Consider the following 27,276-nt stretch of genomic DNA (forward strand, 5'->3'; position numbering starts at 1 on the left):
TTAATAAGTAGGAATGAATTTTACTCTGAAATTTAGAGCCCACATTGGAAATGACCTAAAAGTACAAAATCAAGATGAAATTTTATCAAACCAATGAGACAACAGCTTTCAGGTCAAAGATGACATTATTGGGTTCTAAACGAAATCCTGTGATGCAAAACACTCTAAAACAGTCTGTATGAAGTCCATGCTGAAAATGCTAAAAGAACAAAACAGAAGTTTCACAAAATGCATATGCCATGACTACAGAAAGGCACCAATCAAGCCTAACAAAGAGATGACAAAACGCATCTGCTAAATAGGATCTATGTGTCCACAGGGGCTGGTCTAAGGGCCTGTTTCTTTGGGTTGTTTGGTATTCCATTAAAAGACTTTCCGCAGTCTGGAGTGCAGACCTCCAGAGGGCTGTATTCACCTCTGAACAAAGTGAGAGCCTTTTATGTCTCCCCCGTTTGCAGTTTTTACGGTCCATTAAAGAAAGTGACTAATCCTCATCGTCCTCTTCATCAATTAAGACCATCTTCCGTCTACGCTTCACAGGAGCAGAGACATCCTCCCTGTCTGAATCAGCATCGCCTTTGGTTTCCACATCCATTGCAGTGGTGGACTCATCCTCTGTAAATGCAGTGCAAAGACAGAAAACATGCTGTAGTTCAGTCATGATTAAACATCACTGTTGTCAGAGGCTTGTTAGTGATTCTGGACTGCTGTAGCACAGAAGTTATGCTTAAATAAGGAGTGAGCAATTACTATTAACATTTAATTTGACAAGTTTTCTGGCTGGATGCCCATTTTGTTATCAATAAAACACTTATATAATATCCAACAGTAAAATACCATCATCCTCATCATCATCATCCAACACTCTGCTTCTTTTGGCTGACGCCTTCTCCTGAGACCTGATGTAAACAGGAATAGAGTAAGAATTAGGAGCATTTAGAATTAAAAATAGACTTTTCTCAGCTGTGGTTTGGCCTAACCGATTAACAGGTAGAAAAAAAACACATAGGGCGATGCCTCACCTCTCAAGTGTGCTGTCTGTATCCTCAGTGAATTCTGATGCAGGAGCTAAAAACAACAAAATAATTTATATATACAAAGTCATCTCAATCCTTGACTCATCTGTGAAAAAGGTTGTAGTGGCTTCACACCCGCTTCTAAGAGAGTTGAACTACTTTTGGAATATCAAAGGAATGTTTTTATAAAGTCTGATCCTCACTTTCCCCTTTCAACCTTAAGCGTGGCTGATTTTTTAAATGTTATTTATAGAGAGGCAAAGTCCCTCCCCTTCCTCTGTCCATATCTCAGAAAAATATTTACGGTAGTCAAAGACGAGAGACAAATGTTTTTTGTGATCCCGTTTCAACTGTGCATGAGTTACATACATTTACATATATTCGCCCATTTATAAGATAATATGGCAAGTCAAGAGTCACCATTTGTTGTAGGTTTTTCTTATTGCCATTCATTTTTGTGTGAAACTGCTCAGTGAACAACATTTCTGTTCTCACGCGATATACTTCACTACGACCAGCTATCTTGCTAGGTAGTTTCAGCAAGAGAAAAAGTTAGGATGTCACTTATGCGACTTGTATTCTAGTAGTCTAGTAGTAGAGTAGTTGTAGTCTTTCTAATTAACTATTTTCACAGTGTAATACTTTTAACAATTTCATGAAACACTAACTTTCTTGACTTGCAAAACGACCTTTTAAATTGGCAGACATCATATGTGTAATTCATGGCACAATTCAAATAGGATCAAACAATTATTTGTCTCTTGCCATTAACTACCAAACATATTTTTTCTGAAATAAGGTCCCCCGGTGGTCCACCAGAAGGAAAGAGGCTTCACCGTGTCTAGTATTACAATTAAATTACTGCTTCTCCAGTTTCAGGCTTAAACAACACTCAATAGTGAGAACTTTACCACTGCAGTGGACTTCTTTTTAAAATATAAAACACCACATTCTTGGTTGCCAGATTACCCAAAGCAGGCTGTTCTAGTAGCCGTGTAATTTAACACTTAGCAGTATGACGGAGCTGTAATTAGCTGCCATTAACTGTCATCTGAGACAAGGCTCAGAGTCTGAAGCTCCCACATATACCTGTATGCTCTGAGCTGTGTTGTTTCTTTTTGCGTGAGAGCAGAAGCGCTCTTAGAGCCTGAGCTCTCTTTTCATCTGAGGCCTCCTCCCTCTCCTCCTCCTGCTCCCTCTCCTCCTCCTGCTCCCTCTCTTCCTCATGGGGTTCTCTGGCTGGACTTCTGGAGCCACCTTGCTCCTCGCCTCGTTTAGGTTCCTCCTCTCTTGGACTAAGAGCTGCAGCTGCACTCCGGAGCTCAGATGCACTGATCTTTGCTGGGATTCTCCAAAAACTCTCCTGGTTAAAGAAAAGTAAAAGAAAAAAATTGCAATCAAACTTAGGAACTCTAACACGGTCTCAAACAAAAGCACAAAGACAAAATCAAAGTGCCATGATTAGAATGAGGTGAAATGACTGTTTTGCTGGTGAAATGCTGCAAACAGAAAAACACACCTGTTCATTTGCAGGTGCTCGAATACCCAGTTTGCGCAACAGCCTCTTAAAGCTCTTGTTGTCCATGGCTTCTTCACATTCCTCTGTCAGAGGAACAAGTGGCACAGCCTGGGACATGCCTGGTGGATGGACCACAACACTTATATCAACAGACCAAAAGCACAAATTCCATGTTTTTTTTGGGGTTTTTTTTTTTACATATACTGTGATTTTTTGACAATTGCACTTACCATCTTCTTCACGGTCTTCTGCTGTTCTGTTGAGACGAGTCTGTAGCCACAACAAGGGTCCAGACATGCCTGTTATATAAAAAATAAAGTCACTTAATTCTCCGATGCAGATGAAAACAGGCCAACCAATAAAAATGCTTGCTCAATCAAGAGATTTTCTTAGTCGTTATTATCATAACTCTCCTCATACAGTCAAACAACTATGATATTGAAAAGTGTCCTATTTGATAAATTATATAGAAAGGTTTTACAAGACAATGAATTTAAGGAGAGAATCTGGGGAAGTGTAGCAGCTGAGCCTTCTTGTGATGGTGAGTAGTTGACAAAAAAAACCCATATAAACAGTCATTTCCACGTGGATGATCTGACATTACGTATCAAAAACTACATATAGGTGCTGTGACAAGTATAACATAAAACCTGATGAATATAGGATAAGTGATAGCATTACATCATTATTTATTATTGTTAGCCATGGAAGCATATGAGCTCACTGTCTTCCCTTGAATAATCAACCGATTTGATGAATGGATTACTAAACGTTGTATTAAAGGCAGTGTATCACAAACACTTTAATTTGTACTGTGTTCAGTCCAGTCATTAATTATGGCAACTAACACAATGAAGCTCTGCATTTACAATCGTAACAATAACATGGTGCTACCCATAGGAAATGTGACCACATTGTAACTTTTCTGTATGGCACTGCACACCTGTCTCCTGTCTCCTGTAGAGCTGAGTGTGAGTTCAGTAAAAACGACGATAAAATGATGATTGTGTATTGGTGTGAACATTTAATTTTCGGTAGAAAAAAAATCCAATGCAAATTTTCATATCGGCCTTGGTGTGAAAGGTTTGAACATGAGAAATTATCAATAAATATTCCATATTTTTTATTCGATTTTTTTCTTTTATTTCCAGTGTGAAAAGTAAAAATTAACCTTTTCAAACAAGTAAATACACAAATACAACCGGTGTCTTTGTGCATAAACCGAAGTGTTTCTTTGACCTCATTCAACAAAAAGAAACCCTGATATTACTTTGAATTCAATTATCCCGTATAAAAGATTGAATTTTATCACATTAAATTTCTTCACACACCTAAAGAAGCATAAAGGGCCTTTTGTCTCACCTTCCTGCTGTAAAGCAAACACAATGCTGCCTAAATCAGGTCTCATCTCCACTGTGGAGTTCTGGCTCCTCCTTCCTCCATTCTGTGATTTTTCTCTTTCTTGCTCTTCATCTTCCTCTTCCTCATTCTCCTCAGACTCATCTTCTCCCTCATCTTCATCATCTCTGTCATCAGGATCATCTGGGAACCCTTGTGTTAGTCCATCTAAGAAATCTTCTTCAGTCTGTGGCAGACAAAGAGTGACTTAATTGCAGAAAAAACATTTCTTAAAATATAACTTATCATCCACGTTACTTTTGTGTTAAATGTATTTATTTTGTATTACATGGATTATTGTCATCTCATTTAAAATAACTTTACCATTCCTTTTCCAGAGCTCTTCCCCTTAGTGCTGCGACTCCTCCTCTTATAAAGTTCTCGTCTCTCAGACACCAAGCCCATACTGAGCAGCTTGTCCACCACACGCGCACGGGACCGCTTGGCTGTGATCTTCTTCAGAATATTACCCAGCACATCTGTGAAAGAACAGTTTAATCACTTAAAAGAGACCCCACACAAAGCGTCAAGTACTCCTGAGACTGCTGCTGAGAACTACACAATGATAGAATGGTGCCCAGTACCATCAGAGTCTCTGTACTCCTCGTAGAGCATCTGCAGCTCCTCTTCCTGCTCCTCAGTCCAAAGGACAATCCGGGTACCTTTCCTTTCAGAAGAGAAAATAAATTGCTGTGTAAAAAGCCATTCTGAAATATATTCCTTCCTACATGAACAGGAATATATAACTCATTCTTTCTAAAATACATACTTTTGTTTCTTCAGTTCTTTAGCATTGGCCACCAGACCCATGTGCACCAGCTGCGTCACTACCTGGCGCCGAGTGCAGTTGCTGTTGCTTAGTAATGGCAGCAGGGTCTCCACTATATCGGGCACTAAACACAAGAACTAACATTTAATGAAAGAATCCAGGCCTAAGTGCATTGTGTGCTGTAAATGCATCATGTAAGTTAAATATCCAACGAAAAAAGAGGGCAGACCTTCAGAATGGCGATGTTCCTCAAAGAGTTTGCGCAGCTCCTCTTCCTCCTCTTCAGTCCATGTTGGTTTCTTTCCCTCTCTGACATATTTAGGACAAATCAAATGGCAAAACCCAAGACTTTTGTAATCATTTTTAAATTATGAATAACTATTTATTTGGTAAAAAATGTAAATTCCATTCATTTTATTAATGTCGTTGGAATGTCGTGGAGGACTGCGACAAAAACAAAGTATTCTTCACGAAATCAACGTAACTCGGGTGAGTAACAGATATAAAAAGGATCATTTTTGTGGGTGAGGTATTCCTTTAACATGACACACAATGGTAGAAAAGTTAAAACAAGCACTGACCCGTCTTTGCTGTAGCCTTCAGTCATCTCACGTACAGCTCCCACATTTTTCCAAAACAGCAGCTCAACATATGCCTTGTTGTTTTTTGCTGCCACTGAAAAGAAACGGTGCAGCACAAACTTGGCAAAGGTCACCAGTTCCTGTCAAGGAGAGAATAAAAGTAAACTCCAGTGTCCAATCTGCACTTGACCTTACACATCAAATAGCATACTTGACAGCACTGAAGAAAGTTTTCCTCATGTCGTTTCTGTACCTTGTAAGCAGCTGCAGCAGGGTCACTCAAGATCTTGTTGAAAAGGTTGAAGACAGACAGCTGAAAAAGCTGGGCGTCCATTTTGAGGTCGACAGCTAAGCGGTGCAGCATCCGAGCGATGCAGTGGTTTGTGTGAGGGGTGTTTTTTGAGTATGATTTTAGTAAGAGGAGGTAGGGACGCACAATATTGGGGCTGCAAAACCTGTGAGGAGGAAGAGAAGGTTAACATGGCCCGCTAGGGAGGTGACAAGAGTACTTACTGCTATGCAGTGGCAGGTTACCATTTTCCTCACCTCTTGACAAAGTCTAGAAAGTTGAACTCTTTTTCAGAAATGTGGACAGACTCAAACTCTTCCTCTTCTATCTCCGCTGCATCGTCCTCCTCCTCTGCCACAGGTTCCACAGGAGTTGACCCTGAAATGAAATCACAAGGTTTGACTGTTGCATAGATGCTGTGATGCAAAGGGTCGTATAAATATAATTTCTTCAAAGACTTACTTGGCAGGCTGGCATGCAGGATCTGCTTAAGGAGCTCCAGTTCTTCTTCAGGTTCCACATCAGCTGAACCAAACACATCTCCCTCTGGCCACACCTCCCTGAGAATGATAAGAAGATGGTGAATACTTCATGAACTTAACATGTGAAATTAGTCTGAGGGGTCGATGGCGCGCTGTGTCTCACTGACCTGGCTGCACGCAGCATTCCCAGCGCTTCTGGTCCGAGGCGAGCCAGCAGGGCGTCCTGCACCCGCACCATGGCCTCAGTGCGCTGCTCCTCAAGAGGAGTTTCAGATGTGGCATCAAATGGCACTATGCTCTCACTTAAAGACTCTGACAACTACACAAAGAAGACAGAGAGGTGGAATTCAGAGTTGGTAGTGAACCAGAATAACCTTCCGGTGAAATGATGTTTGACTGGTATGTTTTTGGGAGCTCTCGATTTCCCCTTGAGGCTGATTCTCCCACTGACCTGAAACCCTGAAGTCTTCAACTCTTCTGCCACAATCTTCCAGGTCTCCTCCAGAGCCTCTGGACTAGTTTCTGCAGCTGGAGGCTTCTTCTCACCTCGAGACTTTTTCTGTCTCACCTTCTTCTTCTGCAGTAAACAGAGCTAGATGTTAATATTTTAAACAGGTACTAACTATAAGAATTTACACACTTACTCACACGAAAGATCTTACCTGAACCATCAAGTTTTTGCGACCCTTGCAGAAGCGTTCCAACATGCGCAAGAAGAGATGAGTTGACTCCACCAAATCTTTGAGGTAGGACTGAGGCTGTTTGGTTTCATCATACTTCCTCAGCAGGGTCAGGAAAATCTCCCTGTACTCCATCAGGTAAAATATGTTGCCTGAAAGCGAAGGTAAATAGATGAGGAAACTAAGACTATAAATGCAAACCCTTTTCCACATTTCATATCAACCCACCTTCTTTTTAAACTCATCCTCCCTCAGAAACTTGCATAAGGTGACAGAGCTGGTCTGCAAATTCAAGCAACCAGGAAAGATGCACTTGTGACACAAAGGCATAGCCTACTACAACTGTGCTGGTGTGCTGACTTGAGAATGAGTGAGTTAACCAACTATGCAAGCGATGTTGGTGGTTTTATAATGCTATAGTGTAAAGGGGAAGAATTATGTAAGACAGGCCCCAGTGCATCATGAAGCACCAGTTTAGGCCAGCCAATAAAAACTTAAAACAGTAAAATGGTATGAAACATTTTAACGGTCTAGCTCTAAATTTCAGTACTATATAGAAATGTGTCTTTTTACATATTTTTGAAAAATAATTTCTAACATTTTTAAGTTGTTTGAAATCTCAGAATTTCCTTTACACTGACTGCAAAACAAGACTTTTAAGTTAATACTCTCTTAGCAGAATATCTGTATAATTATAACATTATGCAATGATAAGACCACAATGGACAATAATGTTTGCAGCTTCATTACCCAGGGAAAAAGGCTGACTCAAATCTAAAATTAGAAACAGTATTGTATAGCTCCTTGCGCACTGCCTGTTCAACACGGCAATGTCAGACTGTTCCATTCCCTCTCGCTGTTCTGTAGAAAAGGTACAACCGCAGAATGGGTTGCAGACTTGTTGTGCCTTACAGCCAACAGCAGAGGTAGTAGCAGCACCAAATTTACATCTGTGTAAAAGGGACAGTCGGACAGGATGAGTGTGACTTTTTGACAAAGTGTTAATGTGTGCGATCCTTCGCAGAAACATTTAAAAAGCTGCTAGAAGCAATTAGCAGCCAATTAGAAGAAAAGCAACTGCAAATGTCCCAAAACTGGGGAGACAATGTGGTCCGAGAGCTTCTTACCCTCAGAGAAGAAGACAAGAATGACCGCAATATAACAGGGATGGTAAATGATTACTTTTGTCATGTTATGACATTGTTATTGTTTATCAAGCAATGCCGATGCATATGGTACATGTCAAACTAGAGGCCGATGCTTTTGTTTTACGCATCACGCCTCTTTTGCTTCTGGAATGCTGTTAGGCTGTCTAAAAATCAAACACTGGGGCAGCATGGGGCAGTTTTGTAATGCATTCAAATAAGAAAAATAAAAATTCACAGGATCTCTGTGGAGAAAGGGCTTATGTGAATAGAGTTGTTAGCATCTTACTTTTAATAACGCTGGAACTCTGACGGATGCTTTCATCCTGTGAGCGGTCCATTTCATTCACAGTCATCAGCAGCTCCTGATATGCCTTTAGTGCCAGGTGCATCCTAGAAACAACAAGTGACATCAGTCTAAGACCAACGTGCAGATTTGACATTTTTCCATTAATCTGCGCCCCAGTGCTCTTCTTACCTGCGTGACCAGGACGTGGCCTCTTTGCGGTCCGTGAGCATCATCTCATAGTAGTTGGTGATGTTGCGCTCAATATAATGGAAAGCACGGATGGACATGGTCTCAGAAACTAAGTCAGCACGGAAACCGTTGCCACGGTTGAAGGCCATGAAAAAGCTGAGCGCCCAGAGGTAGTACGTCTCGTCGTGTTCCTGAGTTTGCTCTCGAATTAGACTTTCCTATAAAGGAGTCGAGGAAATACACAGGGTTGAGAGTATTGTATTTACAATCTTTGATGAGTCTTGTGAAACTTTTAGAAAATTGGTCCAAAGATGTTAACTGCATCTTGTGAATACCATCAAACAGGGCCAAAAAAGGGTAATTGTTGTATTAGGATTGTAAGTCAGTGCTACAAAAATGTAATTACGGTTATAGCAGCTGACCTTAACAAGGTACATGAGGCGATTGTAGCAATTCTCCAGGAAGTCCACACAAAACTCTCGCAGGAACAGTCGAACATTTAAGGCTGATCGGCGTTTGTCCTTACATTCCCGAGCCTGTCGATTCCTCTTAGGAACACGTCTCACTGCTTTGCCCATGTCATGGGTATAGTTTTTGAACTAAAAAAAAAGGAGACGATAGACCAGAAGTTATTATTAAACCATTTTTTGAAAGCATCTCTGCCATCACAGATGAACTACAGGAATTCACTGCTCACATTATGAATATTTCTGTGATAAATCACATCTTTGTCTCCAATCGCCTTGAGGCCTTGAACAACATAGGACCCTCCGAAGCGAGAGTGTCTGAAAGAATAACATTGACAAACACACACACACACACACACACATAATAATTAGCTAACATGATTTTTTTTCATTTTCTTTGAGGTTTTCAACATAAAACTCATACTTCAACAATCATCACTTTAATAAATTGGGTTGAAATGAGTGGAGTTGTCCTCGACCTCTGTGGTTATCTATGCTGGGTCAAGTTCAGGCAGCCATTGAGGCTGAAACCCAATGACAATTTTCAGACCAAGATGGAAAATAAAATACTTTTTTTCTCTAAAATAAAGAATGTGGTGATTGTATACGAGCTTGATATGACCTGGTTCCTCTCTGGAATGTACGACTGCGTTTTGCTGCCTGCTCCTTCTGCCTCAGTGCCTCCAGCTCCTGAGAGTCTCTGTGCTTCTCTTCTGCTGAACGAGCCTGACCGGCGCTCACCAAAGCTTCCGGCGTCTGTTGGGAATGAAGAGGAGCTTTAACACAGACCAGCTGGAGGCGATTATGTGTGCCACCTACAAGGGGTTCTTCTGTCTCACCTGGTCTCTGAACATGAGGGAGATAATTTCCAACACGTGCATACTCCACTGCTGCTCACTCTGGGCTGACGCCAAGAACTTGATCAGGTCATCAAAACCGCTCATGTGAATGGCCCAGAGCAGCCTATCATGGACGCTGGCATCATCATCCACTTTCTTCAGGAGAGAAAGAGATCAGGGAAGATGTAAAGGTGAGATGAAGGGTAAAATATACTATAGCGTGAATTTAGTTTTCCCTCTCATACAATGACATTGGTATTCATGTTAGTCAGACCTTCTCTTCACAGGGGTCGGCAGGCACATGAAGCACATTTCTGACCAGCAGCAGGATCCTCTCTATCAGCAGGTTATCCTCCTCCTGTCTCTGCTCCCAGTCCTGACAGAGAAGACGGTGAGTCGGGACAGAAAGGAAAATACATGAGGATAAACAGAACTCTTTTACTGATATGATGTAAGAAATAGGTGAGGTGAAAGTTTTTGTTGTTTGTTTTTTTTCAGTGAAAATCTCACCAGTTGTAGAAGCGTGTATAATGTCTCACTCAAAATGCCAAACACTGCTTCGCTGGCAAACGCCTGAAAACAAAAGCAAAAACACAAAAAGTATGTATTTAATGTAGTACTTTTTTTAAACATAAATTGTGGATTTTAATACAGTGATGGCATAAGTTATTATTGTCACACTAAGATCACAATACCTCTTTACAGGCTTGTAAATTAGACATCACTTGCAAAAAGTGATGTCTAAACACTGGGTCATCAGGGACTTTGCCAAAACAAAGCATGGCAGGCTGAGTAAGGTTGACCATGAGCCTGAGAAAAACAAAGAAAAGTCATACGAGCAAGTGTAATGACAGTATGTTTAATAAAACAATACATAGTACCAGTAGAGCAACAATGTATGACAATATTAGCATTGGTGTGTCAATAATCAACTTTATAAAAACATATTATGATATATTACAAATAATATGTCTCTCTCTATAAATATATTAATAGATTTTAAGTTTATGTGCTAAGTATCATGTTTTAGTTTATACCTGATGCAGGCATCAAATAAGGCCTTGTCTTGCCCATGCTGGATGATGATAGGTAAAAGGTCGTTCTGTACAATCCGGCCAGCACCCAGCTGCTGACGGACGTCACGGGTGTCATCCTCATGACGCAGGTACCTGATCAAGTCTTTCACACTCTCTGCAACACAGAGACAGAGCAGTTAGAGGTAGACATGGCTTTATCTGTTCTTAATCAATATTTATACATCCACTTCCCTCTGATGCTGCAGGAAATGTATAGGAATGGTTGTTTACCACTTACCCAAGCAGTCGGCTTCCTTGTGATAAGTGTCTCCCTCCAGATAGCCAAGAGCACTGCATGTTGCCAAAAGTTCGCAGTTCATCCTGAGTAAGTCCATACACCATCAGACAGCCTAAAGGTGGAGGTTCAGCCTGTAAGCCCCACAGTACAATACAGAAAGACCAACAGATCAGGATCTCAAAAAGCTGTATTTACTGTATGTTATAATATTGGACCAGATCACTCCTATCGATATTTGCTACTGGGCGTGAACCTACACATATAATAAAGTTTGTTTACACAGCGCGTTTCATACTGCACAACATAAGAATAGTTACTACCCTGGTCGAAACTAATGGGAAGCCCATTTCACAAATAAGCAAATAAGAATTAGAAGCAAAACATCTTTACCCGACTGATTTATCTGTCACTTGTAGAGGAAATATCAACCATTTTTACAGTTGGCTAATCAACTGACTGACTTTGTGAAGCTTGAGTACCTTAAAATGTTTTTTTGCTTGTTTTGTTTTTCTTGCCATTGAACTGTTCACTATGACGTTATAGCGTAACCCACTGAAAACCAGACCAACCTGGGAACTAACCTCACATAATCACATTCAACATTGTTGACTGTTATTAAAAAGTAACGTCACACTACTCGGGGGTTATATGACTCACGGTGTGAAGCTAGCTCAATCCTCACAGGACTGTTCCTCTACACATATTGCTAATGTTAAGTAGCCGGGCAGTTAGCCTCAGTTTACAGCAGTCTGGCCGCGCGATAACTTTTTTGTTTTTGGTTCAGAGAAAGGAAAACAACACATATGACTTTACCTGATCAACTGAATGCTGTTACTCGACGGGTTCCGTGTTCAACAACCGGTGGTGTATAAAGTAAAGGCCGTTTCCATGAGTTATAACGCTGGTTTCAGCTTTCTGTCTCACAAATCTATGACAGTCGGACAAGTCTCGCGCCAAGACCGCGGGCGGAAGCAAGGGGCGGATGTAGAATGTCGTAAATAGTGTGAGCTTTTTGCCCTGGTTTATGCACTTCAGGCAGCGCCTTTCCAAGTTTATCTGGCCAACAAACTCCAAATTAAACAAATCCAATGACTTGGCGGTGTCAGATTGAGGCAAACATGGTGAGATGAGTACCCGGGCCGTAGATAATTTTTGAGTGTGGCAAACATCAATGGAATATATTTGCAAGTCAAGCTAAAACCGCGCCTAAAAGACGCTCCGTTGGGCAAAGGAACTACAAAAAAAAGCAGTTCCTCCTACAGTAACAAAAAATACATACTTTAATAACATGATCAATAGCATAAAAAATGTAATTTAATGTTGTTCACAAACCTAATTCCTAACCTAACCTAATTCAAACCTAACTCATTTATTAGTCTGAACTGAAAAACTTTGGGCAATCTGGCGGACAACCAGATAACTATTCAGGGCAAAAAGAACCAAACCAACAGGAAGGTAGGCCCTCTATTTCCCCACTAAGCACGCGATTTGTATTTACAAAACTGTGTATAGACAACCAGAATATGATATGCATTGCTGGGAAGGTTTCTTTTGAAATGTACTAAGTTACAGATTACTAGTTACCCTGTTAGAAATGTAATTAGCGATGTAACTTTTTAAATCATTTCACCAAAGTACTGTAACTTATTGCATTTGATTCATTTTCAATTATTTTTCTGATAAATGTTTTGAACTAAAGCTGAAAAATGTCTGGAAATAGGAAATGCCAAAAGAAAACATTTCAGCACAGTGAAAAGATGCAAAACACAACAATAATATTATATCATTTACATATTATTTTTAAAAAAGAAAATAATGTATTTGCACGTAACCCCTTTGTAACTACCAACATTTTGATAAGTGACTGTAATTTAATTACATATTTTTTTTCTCAGAATCTGTATCTGATAACAACTACATGTTTTTGTAATTTCATTATATGTAACTAGTTACTCCCCAACACTGATCATATGAGGCAAATACGAGCAAAATGGTTCTTTAAGTACATGTGAGAGTGGATGTGATAAAGGTAGCCTGTAAAGGTTATTGCCCTTGGGTTTAAAGGGGACTGACAGTTTGTTTTTTTTTTGTTTGTTTGTTTTTTTACTGTTCACCTATTTTTTCCCCTATGGAACAAAACAATGCTTTTAGAAAAGAGTAAGTTAATACAAGCAAAAAACAATAAACAAAAAAAAAAAGCTCATGTAGTACATTCATAATGAGTTACTTGGACAGACAACACAGATTTGCTCCAATTAACTTTATTTGCATTTACATATCATTCATCAATCTTGCCAGATACACACAGTATTGCAAAGCACATCAGCAGAAGTCTTTTTGGTGATTTTAGTTGGTCATATTTTCAGTGTCAACATTTCCTGTGAGTTACATGTTTGTGATTTGTTGGTTTACACTATAAATTGATAGCACAGCTTCTAAAACAAATGCAAATAGCTTAATTTATTCTCAATCTGTCTTTTAAGGAATGTTGACCAAAGGGCAGTGTGTGACAGTTTTTAGTAAGTCATATCTAAGACACAAACTACTAAATTTCTCCATTTAAACTATCTGTTTCAACCTGTGGTTTAATACTCCGCTACGAGTGTGTGATCGTCTAAGGACTCCATGGGATTGCACTGTAAATCAAGGCCTCAAATGGTATGTTATCATAGTGGCTTTGCTTAGCCGTACAGATGACATGTCAAGATTAAGCAAAAATTGGGTGGCTTAAATAGCACCAAAGTGACACTGTCTAAAGGGATTCATTCAACATTGCATCAATACTCAGAGACTCTCTGCTAGACAATTAAACACATAACTAGTGGGAATGAGGACTACAGTATATAGATCAGAGGTTTTTTTTTTCTTCTGTTTTTTCCCCGATTTTATGTTTGTTTATTTATTTGTTATTTTTCTTCCTGTGACTCTGGCCTTCACATTTTCGAATCAGCTTTATTCTACTCTTCGTCGTCGTCCTTATCAGTGCGGACTGACTCTCTATCCTTCTCCCTCCTGGACTCCTTCACCACCTAATGGAAGAGAATCAGATTATAAATTAAAATTATAAACTATTTAACTTCAGCATCTATCAAAATTGTTTGTACTGTTGTTGGAATCGTTGTACCTCTCCATCTCTAGTCTCAACTGTCTTGATTACCACGGTCCTCTTGCTTGAGATAGAATCTGAAGTGTGTTCATAGTCTGTGAAAAGTCAGGATAAAGCACTGCTGAGATTTTTACAATGAGAGATATTTGGATTTACCAAAAAAAAAAGTGCTTTTTAAAACTTCTTTCTCTTTTTTGTAAAATATTTTCTGGTTCTTTGATTAATAATAATAAGAAAAACAAGAAGGTACAAGCTTGTCTATATTTATCTGTGACTCTCAACACGCATTTTGTTAAAAAACAAACAAAAACAAAACCCAAAAAAACATCTTATCACTGAGCTCAAAATTTGTTTATGTGCATGCTGCTAGGGGACATAAGTTTAAGATTAGGCAACGTAATATTTGACAATAGAGTTGGTATCTAAAATTAATTTACTCTGAGATAATGGGTCAATTTTGGATGAACTGTGTTGAAGTGTTTTTTTCCAGGCTGCAAAGTGTTTTATTGGCTACAACTGTATCTGTGCCTTACCTCTTCTCTATAGCAACAGCAGCTGAGGCATTTCATTGTTGAGAGCCATCCCCCATGCCAAACCGGCAGACAACATAATGTATCAAAGACTAAATTGAACCATTTCATATTAATACTATATCATAAGCCTATAAGACTCATATATTACCCAGGAGAGAATGGAATTTCTATGCAAAGTGAAAATAAGTATGTTACTGAAAGAAGAATGCAAAAAAAATGGAAATACAGAATGGGGAAAGCCATCTCCAGAGCCACATGGCTCATAACACTTCATGAGTCTATGGGATTCCCATGACTTAACATGTTATATATTATTTTGAAAAAAGAGAACTATAGCTTACCTCGGTCACCAAGGTGATTGCTCATCCCAATATTGAGGCTGGGAACAGTAATCCTGAACAGAGAATATAAAAATTGGGTGTTATAAACTAATCTACAATGAAAAGTTATTTGCTAAGTTAGTCTATCATTTCATTATAGGTTTGTAAATGACATAGATTAAAGACTAGACCATTTAAGAAACAAAACAGTCACATCTTTTGGTGAAAAACTGAATTGAATTCGTGAGGATTATCTGGAGGACCTTGACAACAGCACCACATTAAAAGAGTTATGGATTCTGTTTGGGTGTTTTTAGCTGTGAGGTCACACTCAACAGAGAGAAATCTACAACATTATGGAAAAAAATCCAGTAAGAAAGCAAAAACTTCCACTGGCGACACAATATGTTCTCCCTAACCTGCTCTCCTCTCCCTCCAGCAGTTTACGGTAGGTAGCAATCTCAATGTCCAGAGCCATTTTGACATTGAGGAGGTCCTGGTACTCTCTAAGATGGCGAGCCATCTCCTCCTTCAGGTGGCGGATCTCGTCCTCCAGTCTACCAATGTTATCCTGGTAGTTTCCAATCTCAACACCAAACTGGTCCTCCATTTCACGCATCTGCCTCAGCAGGGCTTCATTCTGAAAAGCAGCAGCACAATGCAATAAGAGGCTGTAACATATATATTGATAGATTATAGATTAATGTAGACAAATGATGGGTGGTGTTTAGCCTCACCGTGTTCTTCAGCGACTCAACTTCACAGTTGAGAGTTTGAATCTGCCTCCTGGACTCGTTGGCCTCCTGCTTGGCCTGCCTCAGAGCATCAGTGTTGCGCTTTGCAGACTCAGTCAGATCATTAAACTGTAGAAACAAAAGATGAAGCACACAAGAATGAATATGTGCTTGTATGTTCATGTGTGACTGTCAGTATGGCTGTCTGTCTACCTTGGACTTGTACCAGTCCTCAGATTCCTGCATGTTCTTCAAGGCAATGGTCTCATACTGGGCCCTGATGTCCCTCAGAGCACCAGTTAGGTCAGGCCTGGTGGTGCTGTCCACCTCCATCTTCAGCTGCTGGGTCTGGACACTCACTTGTACGTCCTGGATTTCCTGATTTTACCAATATATGGACAAAATATTGTCAGAAACAGAAAAGTGTTACACCAAAAGCTTGCCAACTATTTATTTTTTTATTTTATTTTTTTTTTTACAAATGTCATCATCAATTAATCATTTTCTGAGTAGGGAGCCAGTTTTACTCTGTGTAAATTAGCACTGATATCCTCCTGGGTTCAGTTTGAGGACACATACTATTTTCTTTACAAAGATCTCGTGTTGATGTATTCACTTAACACCGCATTTCATTCAACTTCTACGCAGATGACACTCAGTTATATTTGAGTGTATATAGAAACTTTTCTTTTCCCTCTTCTAAAACTCAGCAACAGCTTGCATTACAGATATTACTACTACTTCTTATTGCTGACAAGATCTCAGTGCAGATCGTCATTTCTTATTTAGCCAGACTTATGCAGACTAAAATTGCCCAATTTTAAAAAACACATGTAAACTGCCACCTGTGCAGTCTTTACCCTCTAAATACAACATATAACAACAATATAACATGTTGCTAATATAACATGCTGCTAATATTTTCAATCTAAAAGAAAAAAATAACAACACAGTTATGTTGCAAACGAAATTAACACTATGGACAGTAAGTGTTTGTTTGGTCATTTGGGTCTCTATAACATACTGTGAAAGGTGACTCCTGTAAGAAAGGACTTTTTAATTCATACAAGCTGGAAAAGTATTGAGGAGGTAGCATCACTTACTTCATCATGGATCTTCTTGAGGAATTCAATCTCATCCATCAGAGACTCAATCTTCCTTTCCAGCTCCAGACGGGACAATGTGGCATCATCTACATCCTAATTAATGGAATATGTAACATAGCTTATTTTGCCATAACTCCATATATATATACAGAGTCATGCCAATTGACAACAGTTAGAATACATTTGATTCATGTTTCATTTGTATGGATCATATTCAGGCCTAGAGGGAAAATATTTAAAGATAAAAGTTCTTAGCAAAAAAGGAAGCTGCAGCAGTCAAATCAATGACTTTTTAGAAATCTGCAATCCCATATTACTGTGAAACTTTTGTGGAAGTGTCGGAGATGTCCATTTTGACCTGTTATCTGAGCCTGAGGACACTGTAATCAATAAGGTTATCATGGTCAGGTGAGCTGAGTGTTTACCTTGCGGAATGCAACCAGGTTATTTTCAGCATCTGCCCTCTTCTGGGTTTCTTCATCCAACCTTGAGGACAAATGAGAGAAAGTATGTTAAACATTTTTCAGATTTCCTCCCGCCTCCAAGAATCTGAAAGACTGAAGAACAAGTTAAATTTGTCAAAGAACACACTTTCTGTCTAAGGTAGCACCAGGGCATCAGCTGGCAAAAAGCTTTCTGGATCAATTTGTTAATGCACTGTCCTGTAAAAAGGGGTTGGGAGTGCGCCCAGTGGGATCAGCAGCTGCTCCTTTCAGCTAATGTGGTTTCACTACAGTTCAATGAGGTCATCTGCAATCACTCCATATGGTTATGGGCACACACTTCCCATCTTTTTTTAAAATTTTAAAAGGTCATTTTAATATTGGCTAATGTAAGAGGATGGGCCATTTACAGGGCAGCAATATCAAAAAGACATAATGTGGGATATGCTTTAGCAAAGTGAGACATTTGTGGATCGTCTTAAGCCAAAATTTCATTTGATGCTCCTGCAAAAACAAACAAAATGAAATGGAAAAAAAAGGTTTTGTGATGCAAACTCAGTGACAACAATGAGTCATCATAAATCATATCACAATGTACAATACAAACGTTTTCTAATTTTCCACTAACACTTTGTGACTGATGGGCTCAATCTGCCCCGTCAGACAGAAGTCATGTCCAGACTGGACATAAAGTAGATTAGTGGGGAAAGCATCACATAGCTGGCCGTGCTTCCTCATCTTTAATTCATGTTGTGTTACAGGGGTCCTTTTGTCCTAATGGGGTCTCTGGCACCATCCCATCAGCACAGAGAGGGACACTGAAAACACACCTAATGGAGTCATTGAGTCACATTGATTTTTCCTGACGCTATTCTCGCCACGCCTGATATCCAACCTCCTTTCCTCTGGTCCTGTTTCCTCTCTCCCCTCCCCACTCCTCAGCCGGCCCCACCCTGTGTCTGATCCATCTATCCATCCTCCTCCGTCTTTCTCCTCTCAATGTGTGCATACATAATCATGTGTTTCTTAAAGTCAATACATTTGCATTATTAAAAGGGGAATCACCAACACTTCCTTGTCTATTTTGGCATCAAGAACTGTGTTGTAGTTTTCTGATGTCACTTTGATGTCATATACTGAGGCTTTTCTCTTTTTTTTGTTGAATCCTGTCAGTGCACAAGACATTCACAAGTAAACATACAATCTCATGCAAAAGATGCAGTGCAGTGTCCCGCATAATGCTGTCACTCATGTGCCACGCCCTACCCCACCACCATTACTGGAAGTTGCACATGCCCAGGGACTCTCCACCTTCTCTGTGCTTTAAGTGGACCATTAGCAGTAAATTTATACAGTGTCAATTAATGATGCGATGATGGCATTAGTGGTAAGTAAAGTAGCTTACACCCAAGGCTCAACTCTTATGACTGACCAATCCAAAACAAGGATATATTGGTAGGTAATGTAAAGTAAGGAGACACTTTAATGTCCCTAAGGGGCAAGTTCAGATACAGACAGTGGTCATAAGTACAACAAAGTACACAGTCAAACGCACAATACCCTGTATCACACACTGTCAGGGGTAAATCATGGACATTAAGGGTCAATGCTTGTTGAGATAAGCAATAGTAAAAAGGACAAAGGACAATCTGTAATGCTTTGTGCTGCATTTAGGGTGAATGGAAGCATATGGAAAAAAAGAGTTTGACCGTTGATATTGTTAAGATATTGTGCTATCTATCTATCTATCTATCTATCTAGTGTCTTCATGCATCATACTTTTCTGTCTTTTTTATCATCTTGGTACCAACCTCTGCTTGAGCATGGCCAGGTCCTCAGCCAGGTTGTCCCTCTCCAGATGGTACTGGTCCCTCTCCTTTCCGGTGGAGTCCAGTTGGCGCCGCAGGTCCCTCAACTCCTCCTGGAAGAGCTCAGAGGCACGGTTGGGCTGACCGTGCTGCTGCTGGCCCTTAAACTGGTTGACCTCCTGTTGCAGCGCACCATTCTGCTGCTCCAGGTAACGCACCTTCTCGATGAAGCTTGCAAAGCGGTCGTTGAGCTCTTGCAGCTCGGCCTTCTCATTGCTGCGGGTGGTTAGGAACTCCTGGTTGATGGCCTCAGACAGAGTGAAGTCCACCTTGTCGTAGGAGAGACGAGGGGGCTGGGGGCCAGGGCGAGAACGCTGTTGGTGGTAGGTGGTGGCGCGGGATGAAACCACGGGTGACATTGAACGCACATAGCGCCCCCCTGGAGAGACGGACATGCGGGCAGACACGGGGGAGTAGGAAGACATGGAAATAAGGTGTGGGCTCCCAAAGGTGCGTCTGTAGGAAGTTGAGGTATGCATTGTGTGGCTCATGGTTGGTCTCGTTCTGTTCTCTGTCGCTGTGGAAAGAAGGAGAGCTGGAGGCTTGGAGATGCTCGTGAAGCAACAGGACATCAGACCGTAGAGTGCCGGGGGTTTTTATGCACACGGGGTGGCTATCCCATCATCCTCATGCCTGCCCCTCCCTTTCTCCTCTCCCCACCCACATGAACCCTTCCTTTCTCAATCACTCATCAACATACACGCTTCAGCCACTCCCTACCCGTCAGAGATAGACCCTGCCTCCCTCTGTCTTACTCTCTGTCTCGACAGCTCCACCCTTTTTACCAGAGCGCTTGGCAAGAGGCCAGACTGGCTTCCACAGTACTGCTTCGACATCTAAAGATGTCTCCTTACGCCCACCCCTCCTCGCCTCTCTGATTCATGCCCTCGTTGACACTTGTTCACTGGTTCTTTCTCAGTCAGTCAGTTTTGATTCTTGTCTCTCCCCATAATTCCTAAATACACGATTTCACTCCTACTTGCACGTGTCATGTATCTGACATTATTATCACAAGTGTGTGTAAAGGATTCTGTTACCTGGTTCTCAATAATAAACTGTGAAATTGTAGCCTAAATTGAATCACGTGGATACATTGATTTAATTCTTTTTTTCCCCCTCCATCTGTCTCCCTTCCTCTCCCCTCTCTGTCTCTCTCTCCTTTTACAGTAATGGAACACTTTATTGATATTCTGGGCGTCTGGGGCAGAGCCATGACTACGCAGTAATTCTATCCTTTTGAAATGCACTACATCCAGTAATCCCTGTTAAAGCATGAGTTGTCAAATAACTGTCTGTTATTTCTGGTGAGCAATGGCTTTTTAGAAAAGTCTTGAATACGGAATTAAGGGTTCTATGTATGAGATTTTGAAAATAAAATTAGCAGCAAACAACTCTTGCTATGTTAAGATATGGTGGAGTAAAGGTGTCCTTAGCAGAGAATGAAGTCACATTACCACTGTATGTGGTGTAATCCGAGCTTCTCTGTTATTTGTTTTCGTGTGTGCATGTCCACTCTGCACTGTGCTCATATGGCTGTCACCTCTGATAGTGTCGTCCCTTCCCACAGCGGTGGGACAGCAGTGTCAAGGAAGCCCACCCTCTAGTTAATCCCCACATTATTGTTGGCTCTGTCAGCACTGATGCCATTGTTAGCAATTTCAATGCTGTTGGCACCATTAGCACGTAGCATTGCTAGTTGCCACCATTTCAGCTCAGCCACCTCCATGTTTGCTTGTGACATCAGAGGTGGGAGCCTTGTGGATGTAATGCTGGCCCAGACTCTGATGACTGTCGCAAGCTATAGAACAAATCATTGTGATGTCGCAAGAAATACTGGCAATTTCTTTGAGTTGCCTATATGTGAAAAATGCAAACTTGCTTGTTTTTGTTGTTGTTTTCATCTGTCACATAAACATTTAAAGATATAAAGTCAAACACGATGGTTCCACTTGTCTGACATCTCTGCTGCACTTATTTTATGTACTTTGTAGTTTTTGTAGCGTCTTTAATAAACCAAATCTAACAGCACTGTAGCTAAGCAATGTATTGCTTAGCCCCCTAAAAAAATCAATATCAGTGTAAGCGTATGCTATGTTTGGAATATTTTCACCGCTTTACATTACACACTAAGTGAACAAGGCAGTTTGTCAATGAGACCTGGTGTCTTTCAGATAACAGCTTCAGTCACCTGTCGAAAAATCGACCCATGTTGATTTGAATTCTTGTAATCAAACACTGTGATTCAGTCCGTAATGCCTGATGATGATGATGGTGATGATGGTGATGATGGTGATGACAGATGACAGAATAGCGACCCAGCACACATGCAGTTTAGGAAGACATCAGTATGTTTTAATGTTTTGACTTAAAACACAAACACAAACAACAATTTAATTTTGAAAGCAATCATTTAATTAGCTAAGCAAATGCACACAATGCTTGATAGTGATGCTCTTTTATTTAGTCAAAATTCACAATATCAAACTTAAAACTTTATAGTGCCTTTAAATTCAGAAAATAATGCATTTTGCTCTTGACACATAGTGTTAGAACTGATCTAACCGGGGACAAGAAGGTGCTATAAAAACATCCATAGTGTATTACAATGACCAGAGGCTTTATTGTAAAGTTATGTTATGTGGTAATAAGTCTTAACATTACTAAATCGACCACTGCGGCAGACATTAAATCTCAATTAAGAATGACTTGGCAGCATGCAGCAAGATCCATCAGCACTATTCCATATATTACTGCTGTTTTTACTGTGCATATTCAGGAATGTATAATAGCTTCAAATGTTAGATTAAAATGTAACATTAGTGTTGGTGACATTATATGATCTTTGTGCAGACGGTGTGTGTGTGTGTGTGTGTGTGTGTGTGTCTGTGTCTGTGTCTGTGAGGTCTACAGTCATTTTAACTGAGGACTGCAGACAGGCTACTCTCCTATAAAGTTGATGTCATTCTGAGCATGCTCTGTGGCAACTGGGTGTGGCATGTCTTCCCTTTGTGCCCTCCATGATGCTTGGTACCTTTAATTCTGGCCATCACAAACTCTCTTGTATTGAATACAGTGCACAACCAAAAATACCATATTGTGTCATGCATATTTGTTTCTCTGTCAAACGCATATAGTTACACATCAACCAGCAGCCTTTACTTTGACCTGTACTCAGCACTTTTCTGATCAAATTTAACTTTGGGTTTCCTTTTCTGATGGGGCATCTGGAGCACATAGTATGAAAAGTACAGTTATCCCTTCAACAGTCTGCCATTCACGAACACACTCTTTTGCACTTGATTTTCCTCCCTCTGGGTCTGCACGGCTGCTCCTGCAGAGCTCTGGCTTTCTGTGTAATAAATGGCCCATGTTAGTCTTAGCTCTGTAATCTAATCAACCTGCTTTATGGTCAGTTACTCTCTCCCTCCCCCCTCCGTCTCACACTCTGTCTCACGCTCTCTGCTCAGAACACATCTTTCTATTCTTTCCCCAGATCCTGCTCCAAACTTTCCAGTTTTCTTATCAGTGTCAAGCTCATGTCTGCATTTCTACACTTTAATATAGTGCATGTATGTTGCACACACACAAACACACACACACACATGCAAATCAAACAGTTCAGTGATTTTGAACTGAACTGCATGAGTAATTCTAACCATCAGCCAGATGTTACCATTAGTGATTGACCCTTCTGGTTCTTGGAGAATTCCCCAAGGAGCCATAAATTCAATCATGCCTCCTCGACAGTGTCAGGCCAGGATATCTGTTCCACATATTGAGCTCACAGTATGTGTGTCATGTTTCAAACCTTAAGAGGCATTTAGATCCCTATATCATATGGGACAAAAGGGAATAAACATATTGTGTTATGATTTAATTTGAGGATGGTTCGGCTTCACCTTCATAGATGATATTTTGAGTGTGGTCTCTGATAGGAAATCTAACGTTTTCTCAACAGCAGTCAGCAGTGACAACAGAGCACTGCTGCAAAGAAAAACTGATCTTACAGTAAAATTTAAAGTGGGGCTGCACACTATATCATCATTGTGATGTCCGTTTACACAACATTGTGAGAGACTGTGATATTGCACTAAATTTAAAAGAGAATATCATTAGAAAACTGTAAAATGTAACATGATTTTTTGGACACCTTTTGTATTGAGTTCAGTGTTCAGTTTGTTTGATTAAAGGGTAACATATTGCAAATAATCCATTTTAATTTGTTCACTAAACAAGCAATTATTTTGTATTTCAACAATATACAGAAAGAAGCAGGAAACAGAGTACACTTTAATATCTGTTTATTTATTGCAAATAATATCATTATCACGAATTCAACAACTTTATCACATATTGCATATTTTCCTCATATCATGCAGCACTAATTTACAGTTTTTATTTAATTTAAAAAATAAACCAATTTTAGTGGCTGATATTTGTAGCATCCAGTGGTGAAAGCTCACTTGAGTAAAAGTATTAATTAAGTATTAAGTACCACGTAAAAGTAGTAAGTATTATTAGCAAAAAATGTACTTAAGGTATGAAAAGTAAGTACATTGTACATAGTACATTGTGCAACGAAATGTTTCCTGTCAGTGTTTTACTATTATATGTTGGTTGGATTAATGTTACTGCTGCCTTAATACTGCTGTAGATGTTTAAGGTTGCTCAGTTTAACTCCTTTATATGCTGCTTGGTAGTTTAATCAACAGCAGTACATCATAATCTGAGATCATTTTGTGTTTGTAGCGTTGCTGTCCAATGAGATCCACAATTTCAAAAGGGCTTTTTACATGGTTTGCATGGAGATACATGGTTGTCACTGGACAACAAGAGGATGAGAAAATGTAATCTGAAAAGTAACTAAAGTTTTCAAATAAATGGAGTGCAGTAAAAAATACCCTCTGAGAATTTCTTTCTGAGATAGTGGTATATAAAGGTGCATAAAATAGTAATACTCAAGTACAGTACCTCAATTTTGGTACATATAGTACATAAGTAAATGCGTCTTGTTACATCCCACAGCAGATAGTATCTCAACTGTATTGATAGGCATAAACATTGATATTGAACAATTTTGCAAAACACTCTGGATATGTTCAATGACACTGTCTTTATGTCAAAAGTCAAATTTGCTTTTTACTATATCTACATGTCAAGTATTGTATGTTTAAGGTTAAAGAAAGATGGTTGTCACTGCAATTAAATTATGGTTATGGTATAGTTATGAATGCTCTTATTAAAGAATACAAAAACTTATCGTATGGGGTGTCTTGGAGTGCAAGTTATAATAAGATATAATACGATTTTTTTTTTCATTTTTATCTTATTTTCTTTTTTTTATTTTTGCTTCAAATCAAATCTGACTGACACCACTTAAGATAGTAAAATCAGTATGTTTTGAATTTAGTCAGGGTTTAAGCCGCATAAAAGAATAACTTGATATATGAGACAAATGTTATAATCAATGTAAAACACAGAAGAAAATCACAGATAAGAAGTGGTTAATACTGTATGTACAGATTCTGTGCTGCAGTGAAAGTTATTGCTTACACCCGTGACTGTGGTAGCTTTCTGCAGTGTAGAGGACAGATGAAGGAAACTGCATCCCTTTCAAGATCAGATGCAAGGGAGTGGTGAGTAATAAAGAATCGTATTAATTAATCAGAGCTGTGTAGCTGTCTGGGTGGCGTCAACTCACTGACTGATCTCCAGGTTCCAAAGAGGACTAAAAACTGGTTAAAGTCTGGTTATTTAGCGAAGAAAAGCCAATTCCTTAAGCTTGGTCACAGTTCAGGCAGTTGGACTGGGACAAGTGGAGAGGATGTTGTGATCTATTAAAAGCTGCAGGCCTGGTGAGATCCGGGAGGGCTGTCAGGTCCCAGATAGAGATCATCACATGAAAAATGATTGCTTTCCAGCAGAACTGTGGGGTTTTATCTTGACTGCAGTCCACACCGGTGATGGCTGAACAACGCTGTGTACATGTGGCCAAGAAACATGTTCACGGTGGAGGTTGATTAATGGCCATGTTTGTGTAATTACAGTAATGGAGCACTGCAGTGTTACACAAGCGTGTTGGAAGGATATTCATTTGGAATATTTATGTATGTAAGTAAAGAAAGAGAGAAAGAAAGGACATTATAGAGCAGTATAGTGAAGCCAATTCAATACAAGTCTCCTAATGTTATCCCAAATAGTTGGTCCAGAAAGGTATACTTTTGTTTTGACTCATATTTCACTGCCTACAGACTTAGATGTTTCCCACTCTAGTGTAATAATACAAAGGACTGAATTTTAACTTGAGCAAAAACATACATCGAGAAGTAATGCAACAGCCTTCTTGCTCTTCCCTCCTTTACTTTAATCTGTAAATATAAACCGCGCTATCACCAACCATCTTTTCTTTACTTCCCTTTCACTCCACATCTTTGTTTCCCCTGTGCGGACTGGGCCATATAGCTTTCTTCCAATAAAGGTTTTGCTGCATTGACGTCAGCCTCTCCCCAGCACTGCAGTGTGTCATATGATGTGCATGTTATATGACCAGTAGCTCTTTGTCAGCTCAATACATGAAGGTACCCTGCAACATCTTAATGAATCATTTTAATTGAGCAGAGAGTGGGACATGATGGTAGGATTTTTTTTTGCACACTCAGCTGCAGTGTTCCTGTAATCATACCACTTCCTGAGCGCATCACTGCTCCATCTAAGTGCCTGCTGAGACCACATGAAATGTCATGACATGCATGTGCATGATTTATAAAGTGGTTTGCTGCAGTCTAAACAAGGCATCTTTTGTAGGTTTAGAATATTACAGGCCTATGTTATATTATGCATAGGGCAGAATTTTTTTGTTTTGTTGGTGTTTTGCCTAAATGTTATTTTCCCTGTTATCTAATCCAACATAAATGTGATATCTTTAAAAGCCCATTTTACTATTGTTACTGATTGATGCTTTTTTTTTTTATTTTAACGAGGTCATTCTAGTAAATTAGCACTGGAGGGTGTTTATGGTTTAGCAGTAATGAAGTAATGGTCTTTAAGGCCTTATGCAGGAGTTGTTGATCACTGTTTGTAAACAGAATTGCGGGCAAAAGTAAAAGGCAACCCCAGATTCACTCTGCTCGATGTTGGAGTGAATCCGCTATATTTACATTTGTTTTGTGATCAGTCTGTGATCTCTGTAGCTTTCTCTTGGATGCGTGCTGCTTACAGTCTGGAATCTGGTCACATGCACTGTGCCTGGGAATGTCCAGATCATAAAAATGCGAAATAAGAAGAAAACTGAATTACTGCCTCACTGTTGTATGCCTCGGCACATCATCCGTAAGACTGATGCATCACACATGTATTCCTTCCGGCGGTACAGAAGGCTGATATATTCAGTTTCGAGGTGGGTGCCCAAGTTCAGTGTCACCAATTCAGTATCTGACCAAATGTTCCTGGGATATGACGTTGAATTATGGCCAGAAAAGTGTTTTTGCAGAACATTATGAAGTCAAAGTGAAGTTGAACTATGGAATATAAAATGTTTAGATATTAGTGTGAAATGTTGTCATGAATAGAGTATCAATTCTTGAATTATGGCAGAAGACGTGTTTTTTTGGGGTCACAGTGACCTTTGACCTTTGATTACCAAATTCTAATCAGTTCTTACAACCCTAAAACATAATTCCTCCGGCCGCTGCTATCACCAGTGTGGAGGCATTTTAAGAAAGTATGGCAGAGGGCAGAGTCTCTGCAGATAATTACACCGCCACACACTTCGAGTGATTGAGAGGAATTACTAGATTTAGTTTTTTTCCAAAAATCTTGCATTGTAACCCTATGCATTTGTTGTTGTTTTTGGCAACTTGTGGGCAGCGCACTAATATATCACCTTTCAAAGTTAATAAAACAAATGCTTTACATACAGTTGCCTATATATCCAACAGATAGGGAGCAACATTTACATCCATTTGTAGCATTAGCATTTCAGAATGCAAGTCCAGTGTTTATTTTCCTTTTGACTGTGTTGTTCTCCATCAACTCCTGTGGGAGTTATCTGTCTCTTTATATCAACTGGTTTATCAAAGCTTTTTTGTTGAGTTTGTTCTGAAAACACAAATGGAAGAGGTAAGAGTAAAACCAAAACAATAAGTTAAAAAACAAAGTCTCTGCAGGGCTGAGGGAAACTGCAGTGTGCT

General features: G+C 39.7%; 2 protein-coding genes across 3 annotated transcripts; both read right to left on the bottom strand.

The window, feature by feature from the left end:
* Window positions 1–11,914, bottom strand: timeless (timeless circadian clock). 2 transcript variants are annotated; one of them, XM_042496023.1, is made up of 30 exons: window positions 11,791–11,914; window positions 10,978–11,089; window positions 10,701–10,854; window positions 10,359–10,473; window positions 10,174–10,236; window positions 9,938–10,039; window positions 9,664–9,819; window positions 9,447–9,580; window positions 9,055–9,142; window positions 8,780–8,956; window positions 8,358–8,575; window positions 8,169–8,272; window positions 6,717–6,886; window positions 6,506–6,631; window positions 6,222–6,373; window positions 6,035–6,132; window positions 5,830–5,950; window positions 5,537–5,738; window positions 5,284–5,423; window positions 4,932–5,011; window positions 4,703–4,826; window positions 4,518–4,600; window positions 4,258–4,412; window positions 3,898–4,120; window positions 2,766–2,834; window positions 2,536–2,654; window positions 2,106–2,379; window positions 1,023–1,068; window positions 838–899; window positions 1–615 (listed from the first exon to the last, which is right to left on the bottom strand). In XM_042496023.1, the coding sequence occupies exons 2-30, from the start codon at window positions 11,072–11,074 to the stop codon at window positions 485–487; spliced, it is 3,783 nt and encodes a 1,260-aa protein (XP_042351957.1). In that variant the 5' UTR covers window positions 11,075–11,089; window positions 11,791–11,914; the 3' UTR covers window positions 1–484. The 2 variants fall into 2 exon arrangements, with proteins under 2 accessions (XP_042351957.1, XP_042351949.1); XM_042496015.1 differs by having other exon boundaries at window positions 10,978–11,108.
* A 1,317-nt stretch (window positions 11,915–13,231) lies between these two features.
* On the bottom strand, window positions 13,232–19,690 carry prph (peripherin). The gene is made up of 9 exons (XM_042495209.1): window positions 19,031–19,690; window positions 17,202–17,262; window positions 16,774–16,869; window positions 15,884–16,048; window positions 15,674–15,799; window positions 15,356–15,576; window positions 14,958–15,010; window positions 14,102–14,178; window positions 13,232–14,006 (listed from the first exon to the last, which is right to left on the bottom strand). The coding sequence occupies exons 1-9, from the start codon at window positions 19,657–19,659 to the stop codon at window positions 13,935–13,937; spliced, it is 1,500 nt and encodes a 499-aa protein (XP_042351143.1). The 5' UTR covers window positions 19,660–19,690; the 3' UTR covers window positions 13,232–13,934.
* Between the last annotated feature and the right edge of the window lie 7,586 nt (window positions 19,691–27,276).

Source organism: Plectropomus leopardus, chromosome 2 (assembly GCF_008729295.1).
Source record: "Plectropomus leopardus isolate mb chromosome 2, YSFRI_Pleo_2.0, whole genome shotgun sequence".
Lineage (NCBI taxonomy): Eukaryota > Metazoa > Chordata > Actinopteri > Perciformes > Serranidae > Plectropomus > Plectropomus leopardus.

Coding starts and splice junctions, on each gene's coding strand:
- timeless (XM_042496023.1), bottom strand. CDS start 11,074: ATGGACTTACTCAGGATGAACTGCGAACTTTTGGCAACATGCAGTGCT. Junction 6,133..6,221: donor GGAATGCTGCGTGCAGCCAG/GTCAGTGAGACA, acceptor TATCATTCTCAG/GGAGGTGTGGCCAGAGGGAG. Junction 2,655..2,765: donor AGAAGACCGTGAAGAAGATG/GTAAGTGCAATT, acceptor TCCATCCACCAG/GCATGTCCCAGGCTGTGCCA.
- prph (XM_042495209.1), bottom strand. CDS start 19,659: ATGTCCTGTTGCTTCACGAGCATCTCCAAGCCTCCAGCTCTCCTTCTT. Junction 17,263..19,030: donor CTGGCCATGCTCAAGCAGAG/GTTGGTACCAAG, acceptor TTTGTCCTCAAG/GTTGGATGAAGAAACCCAGA. Junction 15,011..15,355: donor CTGGAGGGAGAGGAGAGCAG/GTTAGGGAGAAC, acceptor TTCTCTGTTCAG/GATTACTGTTCCCAGCCTCA.